The sequence below is a fragment of the Dermochelys coriacea genome, chromosome 21 (genome assembly GCF_009764565.3).
Source record: "Dermochelys coriacea isolate rDerCor1 chromosome 21, rDerCor1.pri.v4, whole genome shotgun sequence".
NCBI classification, from domain to species: Eukaryota; Metazoa; Chordata; order Testudines; family Dermochelyidae; genus Dermochelys; species Dermochelys coriacea.
In genome coordinates, this window is record NC_050088.1 from 5,908,799 (window position 1) to 5,921,128 (window position 12,330).

At 41.4% G+C, this 12,330-nt stretch overlaps 1 protein-coding gene across 1 annotated transcript in view; it reads right to left on the minus strand.

Moving 5' to 3' along the window:
• The window catches only part of SRGAP2 (SLIT-ROBO Rho GTPase activating protein 2), a 144,077-nt gene that overhangs the window by 82,041 nt on the left and 49,706 nt on the right, over positions 1 to 12,330 (minus strand). Inside the window, 1 exon segment of the mRNA XM_043500671.1 lies at positions 2,748 to 2,810. Coding sequence (XP_043356606.1) covers positions 2,748 to 2,810 — 63 coding nt within the window.

The following is a 12,330-nucleotide window of genomic DNA, read 5'->3' on the forward strand; positions in this document are numbered from 1 at the left end:
GTTTCATGTCCCAGAACAAATTCTTTAACGGCTTTGCTCAAAGGACGTTTCTGTGTTTAAATCCACAAATCTTATCTCCTTGCCCTGACTTTTTGCATTGAATCCCACCAAATCCCAATTACAAACAACTATAGCTACCAAGAAAGGGAACAATACCCACGGTCAGGTTTTAATGGCAAGATCACTGTCAGCACTGAAGTACTTCGCCAGAACAGCAGTTACCCATCAGCCACCATCTGACCTGCATTGCTGGATGTTCTACCTGTAGTACTTTTATCCAGCATTTTTAAACCATCCCCAACAGTACAGTTTTCTCCTCAACTCCTCTTTACTTGAAAAAGAATTCAATGGCTGGACCTGTGACACTCCAATTTCTACTTCTAGGACCAGATGAGCAGTACACTTGACCTTCTGTGGTAACATACGTGCAAAAAAGAGTCACAGCAGTGAGTCTCAGAGGTCTGGTCTGACTAGGGCTCGTGCTACCGTGCTAAATAGCGCAGTGTAGGTTTTTCCACTTGGGCTGGCGCTCAAACCCACCCCCACCCCCGGCTGGCTTTCAGAGCCAAACTCCAGCCTGAGTGGGAATGTCTGCATTGCTATTTTTAGCACCCTAGCACGAGCCCGAGTCCATAGACCTGAGCTCTGAGAGTCACTGCTGTGGCTTCCCCCCAAGTGCATTGAAGAACCTCAGAGTTACAAACACCTCGGGAATGGAAGTTGCTTGAAACTCTGAATAAAACGTTATGGTTGTTCTTTGAAAAGTTTACAACTGAACATTGACTTAATACAGCTTTGAAACTTTACTAGGCAGAAAAAAAAATGCTGGTTTTAACCATCCTAATTTCAATGAAACAAGCACAGAAACAGTTTCCTTACCTTGTCAAATCTTTTTTTTTCAAAAACTTTTCCCCCTTATTGTTTTAGTAGTTTACATTTAACAGTATAGCACTGTATTTGCTTCCCCCCCACCCACTTCTCGTCCCTGCTCCTGCCTGATTGCATACTCCAAATGAGGCGTGTGGTTAACCCATCAGTTCATAACTCTGAGGTTCTACTGAATATGTACCACAACCTTTTGGCAGGGTTCAATTGTTATCCCAAGGCTAAGGAAAGGGCTGCCCTAATTTACAGCACTATAGGTTGGCAGAAGTCTGTGTGTCGGAGATGGGGAAAGGGAACAGAGGCGGACACAAAACCAGATTTTGCAGCCTGGTTCCACATCATCATGAATGCTAAAAAAATACAGGAAACACTCGCTGAAAGCTGAATATGGCGTTGGTTGGCAACAGAAGCAGCTTACACACATGGCTCTGTCAAAACATCTCCTTTGAAAACCTCAGCCTCCCTGCTGCACCAGTCATAGACCTCGCCTAAACGGATGCTGAGAAACAGCCCAAAGGCTGCATGTTGTGAAGTGGACAACTATTTAGTGGTCAAGAGGAATGGGTTAGTGGTACAGTGTCCACGTCATTGCAAAGCTTCTCCTCCACCGTTTGTCCACCAAAGTGTAGATTTGGGGACATCACTGGAGTATGCTGGGATGAGAAGTGCATTTTATAATCAATAATTACAGAAGAAAAGTATGTTAAGCAGCTGTGAGACAATGCCATGGTGAGGAAGGGGATGCTTGTTTATGGCCTTTTGAATTATGAGTTATACTGCTTTTAATTTTTTATGCAGCAGCCAGAGAATGGGATGAGTGCTATCTAAATATACGGTACACCCAAAATTAGGATCCCTATTCTCCTGAGCTAGCTAAATGTGTGTTCTTTAAAATTAATAGGGTAAAACACATCTTAGGGTACTGAGAATTATATAGTTTTCTGGGATGAAGCAAGTCAGACATCGCTTGCTGTCAAGGCTACTATGCTTTGTACTAGAGAAGTTAGATAACCTACAGTTGCATTTAGAGATTACCTACATATATTTTTGATACTCTTTTACAATGATACAATAAAAATATATGAGAAAAATTTGTGGGAGAGGTTTTGTTAAAAATAAGTGCATAAAAATCTTATGCATGGAGACACCTCATTCCAGATATCTCAAACAGAAGCAAAACATATTTACAACGGACTGTTTAGTCTTCAGGAAAAAAGGCTACAACTCAACTGTCTTAAAGAGTTTCATCCCTGGAGAGGGGGTCCTGTACAGAGCTTTGTCTGAAACCAAATGCTGAGTTTATTAGTAATATTAGGCATATTCAGGAATTCAAATCCCCTTCCTCCCCAACCCACAGCTGACAAACTTTGCTGAAAGCAAGATCCAGAAAACAAACCAAATATGAAAATCTACAATAAATCCTCAAGTAGGGGGAAAGGTACAGTGCACTGTGAAGTCTGATCTGTCACATTAGGCACTACAGCCCAGTTTGGAGAAAATAGGGCCAGTTGTGTTGGGTTTGTTTGCTGCAGAAATTAAAAGTTTCAGTACTGTGGTTGTGAGCATGTACACAACCAAAAATGTATCCCAAAACATACTTTCCATAATTCCTGTGCAACATTCTTTGGCAACAAAAGATCAGACAGAGAATCAGCCTGAGGATAAAGATGGAGTGAAAATAAAATTAATGTTACAGTATAGACTGGTGAACACACGCTGCTTCAAATCACTTGGATCGTAAACATGCGTCAGCCCTAGGGGTTAGTCTCCGTTGCAACAGCTGTAACGGCAGGAAGCCAGGCACAAGTCAAACACTTCTTTCCTTATGCATGAAAAGAACTCATGAAGGAAGTCTGATTTACCGTGTATAGCTCATTCAGGACCTTCATCAAGTCTTCCTGGAGCTGCAATCCGACTTCTTTACTCTACAACAAACGAGAAACAGAGAGCCATTAGGGACATGGCTTGGAAGACATGAACATGCCACACGCACTGCTAATAATCTAGACCCAGTTAGGCACCATTTAACCACTCAGCTCAGACACAGTTACAGTCAAATTACACAAACAGCTTTAATACCATGAAATGTTATGCATACAGTCAGGCCAACAACATGAAACTGAAAGAAGGGATGTTTTAGTTGAATGCTCATTTTTCAACGGCTCTCTCAGCTACCATGAAGAGACGCCCCACTCGGAGAGAGAAATAATTCCAGGCTGGGAACGCTTACGCTGTGTGGTGTCAATGAACACTGCAGCGACTGCCAGAGGAGTCAACAGTCGGACATGTACCCCCTAAGTCTCCATAAAGATTCATGTCCAGTTAAAGACCAAGTGTATTAACTTCTTAACAAAACCAGCTCTATACGCTGGGAAAGCAGCAGCCTATAGCTGTACCGGAAGTTCAGAGTCCTGTGTGGTAGCCCTTGCTCTCTCACACAAACACACTTACTTCAGTGTCCTATTCTCCTCCTTGCTATCATTAAAGTTCCATAGGTCACAGAGTGCAGCATCAGTAGTTGGTACCAATACTGAGAATGTCAATTATATACTAAATGGGGGAGCTCAGAAGGGATTCGACAAGTATTCCAGGTTCGTGAGACACATCAAGGCGCCAAACCTCATTTTAACTCACTGGCTGACTCTTTGAAACAATGGGTACCTGCACCTGGACACAAGGTGGAAACGACTCACTGGAAAGGGAGGATCTTGGGTGGGGGATGAGCATTCTTGGAGATGAACCCCAGTTGGGGAGAAGTGTGTGTGTGTTTTTCAGTCTCCATGCCTTTTGTGAATAAAACCAAACCCAGTAAAGTGGTTATGTTTTGACCGGCCACAGCTTGTAGCCACTGCGTGCGGAAGAGTGTACAAAACCCACTCGCTTAGACATTTATTTTTGAATGCAGTGGTAATGCCAAGATATAAAAAAAGAAACTCCACCCACTCTATTTATGAACTCTGCAGTCAACTCCCCCAATTCTCACCTCAAATTATAAAGCTAGACATGGGATTTACTTCGGCAGACAACACCATAGGCTATTTTTAAACTGCAAGTACTACAATACAATTTTAACTGTATCAGCACACATCACTCCCTAGCAAGGGGCAGTTGGTATGAGTGAGCTGCTCAGTTGTAGCCCAGGCAATACAACTCACGAAAAATAAATGGGAGCTGCACCGAGGCACGATTAGTTCTCAAGGTTCCAACTAGCCAGCAGCCATGGGTCAATTTAAAAAAAATAAAATAAAAAAAAATTGTGTCTATTTTAATTCCTTGGCAGGTGACATCAGGCAGGCATTCCTGGCTTGTGACTGGATGAAGCTGCCATATAGAAGTGCTGCACTGTCAAACTCTCGGCTGTAGCTAAACACTGGAATACTGGAACAAACAAAGAGCATGAGCATGTCAGCTTCATTTAAAAGGGCATTTCATCCCCCTGCCTTCCAATTGTCCACATTCACAACTCACCTAGGTAAGAGATCAAAGCTTATTCTTCACCCATTGCTACAACAAAGGCAGCGACCAAATGCTTAGTGTTTGGCTACCTGGGTTTTTAAAGATAGTGTTGCGATTATATCAGAATCAAGGGTAACCGGGCAGGCTACGTGGCTACCAAAAGTAGCCTTTGCTATTGCAATCATTATAGAGTGGCAAATGTCCAGTTTTCAAATGGCGCCTACATAAGATAGTAATTTTGCAAGTTAGTGCGGGCAGACCTGTACACTTCAAAACCTTGCACTCAGCAGGCTGGAGCTTAGTCTCTGTATTATATGCTTTCAAATGAACCACCTATGTATATTCACATCACTAAAAGAGGATACGTGGGCACATTAAGTCTTCTTGCACTAGACATTTGTGCACATGCTAACAGACTGCTTCTGCTCCCTTTGAGTTCAAAGGAAACTTTCCCCTCAACTTCAATACAAACAGGATCTGAGTCTAAAACAGGTTGTCAAGAAGTGGCAATTTATTCCCACTGCAAACTGAAAAGCTTGAATGAGAAACTGAGGCCTTTAGATATACCAAAAAGCACATTCGACAAGTGTCTAGTCAGACTGCTTAAAATTTTCTGGATTCTCTGTGTGTTTATGCATGTACACCCCGCCCATACATCATCCCTGCCTCATACATCCATTAAAAATCATATCTTCCTCTTCCCTCCACTCACTGGCTCTCCAATAGCCTGAGCAACTTTTTCTATAGCTAAAGCGTGAGAGAACAACAGAAAGCTCTGTTATACAACTGTCTGTAATATTTGCACAAGCATACAATTTACATAACTCAGCCCACGGTACTTGAAAGAATGAAGCCAATAAAATTACAATTAAGCCCAGGCAGATGTTTCCTTTCTTGCTGCTGACGACTCTGAGAAGAAATGTCTCATCTCTTATCCCTGTTTATTTGAACAGGCTGCTGAAACGATTCTGACTTACTGCTTTAAGTCCAGCTCCCTATGGAGTACATGAGTGTTTGATAATCAATGTGAAATTTTATGCTGTTTAAAATATAAGGGGCCTTCGGAAACTCAAAGTGATGCTGACACAGAGGCAGTTAATCGTAACAGCATCCAAGACCATCATGATTTCTCAAAAAGGTACTGGAACTGTGACTTTCTGATCCGGAGTGCCCTTACATGCTGTTCTTTTTTTTTGAAGAAAAAAAAAAACAAAAAAACAAAAACGAACAAACAAAAAAAAAACACATGTAGTCAACTGTCATTAGTCCCCACAGATCATATTATAAGGAAGCTGTGGATTTCAAGGAGGAAATTTCCTCCAATGAAAACCTAACCAGAGGACAATTTGCCATATGAAACCTAGTAACACCCCTCTGATAAAGCAATTAATTCCCGGCAATCCTATGAACTGCATTCCAAAGAAGGGGGAGGAGTAAAGGCAAAGAATAAACAGAGCTGCCTTTGTACGTTATCAGACAAAATATCTCTTTTCTTCAAACTTCATGGAAAAGAATGAGTCATCATTCTAAACAGCTCAGGACACTGAAGGGAAGAAAATAATTTGCTGTTGGCAAAGTCTTTTTATTTTCATTTTTAACATTATCCTTCCATTTGTTGCCTGAAAGGGTCTAGATTCAGAGCTTAACAGTAGCCCTGGTACTTATAACCCAGCCAAATCAGAAACACTTTCCAGCAGGATTTTAACCTGCAAAGCATCATCAGTAGTAGTTGTCCCTTTAGGCCACGCATCCTTTCAGGCTGCTGCGGTGGTCTCCTGGGGACCGGGTTCTTGCAGAGCTGTGCTCCTCTAACGTATCAGTATTAAAAGCAGTAGCAATCTCCGAAATGCAGTTTTAGCACTCCGAGCCTAATCCTTAACACTTTAATTCTTCCATCTGTAATGTAATAGCTGTGATCATTCAGAGACACAGGAGGGGAGCTAAGCCACACTGAACCCTTTCGCTTCCAAGCGTTTTAAAATGAAGCACATCCAGATCATATTTTGTGGAGGCAGAAGTAAATGGAGTAAAAGGACAATGCCTCTATCTCCCCACTACCACCATACTCTCATTCAAAAGCCAGCAATGCCCACAGTACATGAAATTAATAATTTATTCTGCTTTTATTTTAATTAACAGGTGATTCAATCTATTTCAACATGTGGCAAGAGGTAATTTCATCCAGATTTTTTTTCCCCATTCACTAGGTTTTAAAGCAGCACCATTCATGTCTGTACAGATAAAATTGTACCAGTCTTTTTAATACGGGACCCAATTTTCTAGGAGGTTTATATTTCAGCTGCAGTTTGGCATACAAAAGTTGGAAGCCTCAGAGCAATTTTCACATTTCCCCCCACAAGTTAAAGGAGCAACTTGTTTGGCCATATTTAAGTTAGGGGATAGGGAGGAAGACACTCATGGCTTTACTTGCATTTTTATACAAAAGCCACGCTTCAAGGAGGACTTGAAATCATTTTAAAAACATCACTCTAGACTGTAAGCTCTCCTGAGCAGGGACCTCAGGTATAACTGCTTCTACACAGTGCTATATCTCTTTTATAGGACATTAAAATATAGAGCGTCTTTTTCCTATGAAAATGTTAAAAAAATTACGTTATGAAGGTTTGGAAATGCATCACTCAACATTTCTTAGGGAGAATTAACACAGTTCTCTCCCAACCCACCACCTTTAAAATAGGGTAGTAAAATGTTAGAGCTATAAAAAAAAAACACACCGAGCACTGACCTCACACTTCCTTTCTTCTGAATGTTCCAACACGAACTGGACCTCCTTCCCCCTATCCCAGTCCTCCACTCAATGAGGCTCCTATCCAGTTGCTACATTCACAGCCTTGGGGATCAGAAGCAGGCATCTTAGATTTACTAATTCCCTTATTCCTCTCCTTGAATGTAGATGTCTGATAGCTTCATGACTGGACTTCTCATGTTCCTTGCATGGGAGCTATTAGATTCAAGCTGTAACAGGTGTGGGTCTGTGGAACTTCATTATTGGTCTGACTGACCCTACATGCTCCACAAGATTCAACAAAAAAGTTTATCATATCCACAGAGGTCAAGCAGCTCTCACAATTTCAACATTTTTATAGTGAAAACTCCAAAATTTACCCACACTATCTTATTGTTAATTGCCCCCCTTCCTCCCCAAAAATAGTATACACTTACCTGGATCTCGATTTCGTAGTCAAAACATATAACATGTATTACTAGGACTGATACTGATTTACAGGGGAAGAGGAAGGAGAATGTGTAGTCTAACTGTAAATCATTCTGCTGTATCTTCTATTTTAACACCACAAGGAGCATACAGTGTTTCTGAAATTGGGCAAATACTTGGTCATTGAGATCACATACAGATTATGTGCCAAGTTGAGGGAAGTTTTAGGTATTAAAAAAATGACGAAGTACTTGGATACAGTCTTTTGCTGTAGATACTATAGTGATTAATACCATATGAAAATCCTAGAGGGAGGCTTTTTCAGAAAAAGCAGCAGGTTTAGGAGGCCATCTACTGTGTCAAACTTCTCCTCTTGCTTAAAAATCTAACTATTTATTATTATTTTGTTCCATTCCTTCATTTTGACATATGTAAACTTTTAAATGTTCTCAATATGACCCCTGTGACCTAATCCGTGTCTTGGCATATAATGTACTTACGTGAAAATAATTTACATTATTCACTTGTGAGCCTAATAAAAATATTCTTAAACCAAAACAAGCAAAGCTGTCTGAAACCTGAGTTCAGATGGTTTGGATTTTCATGTGTTCCAGTCTCACCGCACCAACCCCATCCCTGGGTGGCCAGATGGACTGCTAAGAAAATAAACTTTCAGCTAGAGCCATGACAAAAGACAAATATTCTGCTTTTTAAGTGCTAGACGTGTAATTGAAGGGGGTGGGGGAGAAGGATCAATGATTTGCAGTCCCCAAGGCACTGTGCAATAATAGTCCCCACATTCCTTCAAATCACTAGAGCCAAGGAAAGCTGGAGATGCTGCCATCTCTGCAGCTATAGGCTCGTAAGGATTTTATGACTGCCTTCTTAATGTTAAGGATGATTAATGAAACCTAATGGCTGGTTCTGTTTTAAGTGCCCCAAACACTGATCTTTTCACACTGAAAGAGCTTTACCACCAGTGTGTTGGTTAAATTGCCTTAACTGGTCCAGCCATCTTCCTTTCACCCAATTCTTTTCTTGTTTATTTATTTATTGAAGAAAACTGCTCATTCATTGGACGAATTGTTGAAGCAACTAATTAAGAAGAGGTAGAAGCCACCAAGGATATGTCTGGAGTACAGCTAGGAGCGAGGGTCAGGTAGACAGACTTGCACTAGCAGGGTTCAAGCTAGTGTGATAAATTAGCAATGTGGATCTTCCAGATCAGGCTGGAGCTCTGGCTCTCAAACACAGGGGATCGGGGGGGCGGGAGGGGGCTTGAGAGCCCAAGCTCCACCTAAGCCTGAACATCCTGGGGATGCAAGTTCAGGGTGAAGGAGAAGAGGGTAGAAGAAACAGAAGAGCAAACTACAAAATTCTAGCCCCGCAAATGAGCTCTGAAGGAAGAAACGGCACACTTAATGGGATTGGAACAAGTAGCGAGGAAATGAAGATAAGAAAAATCAGTGTTGTGAAAACAAGAATCATTTCAGGAGCTGTGGAATGTGGCAATCCTAATATAATGCTACTCTCAGTACAATTTCCACTGCATAAGGCTGAGGGAATGGAGTTAAAAAAGAGTTGACCTAAAAGCCAGCTGTACTGGTGAAGCGGAGAGGGAAAAAAAAAAAAAAAATGTATTGAAGGAAATAGAGCAGTCACAGCAAGGCAAGGACAAAAGGAAATGCCTCAGGCAATGGCAAAAATTGCTGAGTGAATGCTTTAAAAGATTCATAGATACTAAGGTCAGAAGGGACCATTCTGATCATCTAGTCCGACCTCCTGCACAGCGCAGGCCACAGAATCTCACCCACCCACTCCTATGAAAAACCTCACCCATGTCAGAGCTATTGAAGTCCTTAAATCATGGTTCAAAGACTTCAAGGAGCAGAGAAGTCTCCCTTAAGTCAACCATGCCCCATGCTACAGAGGAAGACAAAAACCCTCCAGGGCCTCTCCAATCTGCCCAGGAGGAAAATTCCTTCCCGACCCCAAATATGGCCATCAGCTAAACCCTGAGCATATGGGCAAGATTCGCCAGCCACATACTACAGAAAATTCTTTCTTTCCTGGGTAACTCAGATCCCATCCATCTAATATCCCATCTCAGGGGATTTGGCCTATTTACCCTGAATATTTAAAGATCAATTACTTACCAAAATCCCATTATCCCATCATACCATCTCCTCCATAAACTTATCAAGTAGAATCTTAAAGCCAGATAGATCTTTTGCCCCCACTGCTTCCCTTGGAAGGCTATTCCAAAACTTCACTCCTCTGATGGTTAAAAACCTTCGTCTGATTTCAAGTCTAAACTTCCTGGTGGCCAGTTTATACCCATTTGTTCTTGTGTCCACATTGGTGCTGAGCTGAAATAATTCCTCTCCCTCTCCTGTATTTATCCCTCTGATATATTTATAGAGAGCAATCTCATCTCCCCTCAACCTTCTTTTAGTTAGGCTAAACAAGCCAAGCTCCTTAAGTCTCCTTTCATAAGACAAGTTTTCCATTCCTCGGATCATCCTAGTAGCCCTTCTCTGTACCTGCTCCACTTTGAATTCATCCTTTTTAAACATGGGAGACCAGAACTGCACACAGTATTCTAGGTGAGGTCTCACCAGTGCCTTGTATAACGGTACTAAAACCTCCTTATCCCTACTGGAAATGCCTCTCCTGATGCATCCCAAAACCGCATTAGCTTTTTTCACAGCCATATCACATTGGCGGCTCATAGTCATCCTATGATCAACCAATACTCCAAGGTCCTTCTCCTCTTCCGTTACTTCTAATTGATGCGTCCCCAACTTATAACTAAAATTCTTGTTATTAATCCCTAAATGCATAACCTTACACTTCTCACCATTAAATTTCATCCTATTACTATTACTCCAGTTTACAAGGTCATCCAGATCCTCCGGTATAATATCCCGATCCTTCTCCGAATTGGCAATACCTCCCAGCTTTGTATCATCTGCAAACTTTATTAGCACACTCCCACTTTTTGTGCCAAGGTCAGTAATAAAAAGATTAAATAAGATTGGTCCCAAAACCGATCCCTGAGGAACTCCACTGGTAACCTCCCTCCAACCTGACAGTTCGCCTTTCAGTAGGACCCGTTGCAGTCTCCCCTTTAACCAATTCCTTATCCTTACCCTTTTGATGTTCATATTGATCCCCATCTTCTCCAATTTAACTAATAATTCCCCATATGGCACGGTATCAAATGCCTTACTGAAATCTAGGTAAATTAGATCCACTGCATTTCCTTTATCTAAAAAATCTGTTACCTTTTCAAAAAAGGCGATTAGGTTGGTTTGACACGATCTACCTTTTGTAAAACCATGTTGTATTTTGTCCCATTTACCATTGACTTCAATGTCCTTAATTAATTTCTCCTTCAAAATTTTTTCCAGGACCTTGCATACTACAGATGTCAAACTAACTGGCCTGTAGTTACCCGGATCACTTTTTTTTCCTTTCTTAAAAATAGGAACTATATTAGAAAGTCTCCAATCATTTGGTACTACTCCTGAGTTTACAGATTCATTAAAAATGCTTGCTAATGGGCTTGCAATTTCAGGTGCCAATTCCTTTAATATTCTTGGATGAAGATTATCTGGGCCCCCCGATTTAGTCCCATTAAGCTGTTTCAGTTTCGCTTCTACCTCAGATATGGTAATATCTACCTCCATATCCTCATTCCCATTTGTCATGCTACCATTATCCCCAAGATCCTCTTTAGCCTTATTAAAGACTGAGGCAAAGTATTTGTTTAGATATTGGGCCATGCCTAGATTATCTTTAACCTCCACTCCATCCTCAGTGTTAAGCGGCCCCACTTCTTCTTTCTTAGTTTTCTTCTTATTTATATGGCTATAGAACCTTTTACTATTGGTTTTAATTCCCTTTGCAAGGTCCAACTCTACTCGATTTTGAGCCTGTCTCACTTTATCCCTACATGTTCTGACCTCAATTAAGTAGCTTTCCTTGCTGATCCCTCCCATCTTCCACTCCCAGTACGCTTTCTGCTTCTTCTTAATCGCCTCTCTAAGATGCTTGCTCATCCAGCTTGGTCTACAACTCCTTCCGATGAATTTTTTCCCCTTTCTTGGGATACAGGCTTCCGATAGCTTCTGCAGTTTTGATTTAAAGTAATCCCAGGCCTCCTCTACCTTTAGATCCATAAGTTCTTCAGTCCAGTCCATTTCCCTGTATTGCTGTGAAGATATGCATTGCTGAGAGGATGTGAAGGAAAAAGGGACTGGACACAAAAAAGCCACCCCCACACTTTGTATCTGAGAAATGACGACCAGCACCCACCAGAAAAAAAAAAATTTCAGCAAAATTAGAAGAGCGACTGTAATCAGCATTCTTCATTTGCAACATTGGTATTTTCTTTTCAAGCTGCCCATCTCAAACATCCTTTTCAGTCCAGGACAAGTAAGCCAAGAGAGCTGCCACAAGTGTGCACACACAATCTTTTGTTACAAGGGGCTGTGTCTGAACCATTGGCAGACCTGTAGGTCACTGCCACACCTAACTGGAACATTAATTCTCAGAATGCTGCACCAGTTTCAACGCTCTCTGTTCCATCTGCCAGCCGCCATCTAATTTAATCAAGACATTTTTGGGATCTACATCATGCTTACTTGGTTGTTCTGCATTCCACTGAACATTACAACCTGAGCTTCAAAATATTTAGGGTAGTGGTAAATAAGTGTTAAAGAATGCTGTCAACATTTTATGCCTCAAATGTAACATACCTTTTCAACGTGGCTACAATTGGACAGCAAGACCGACAGTCTCTTGGATTC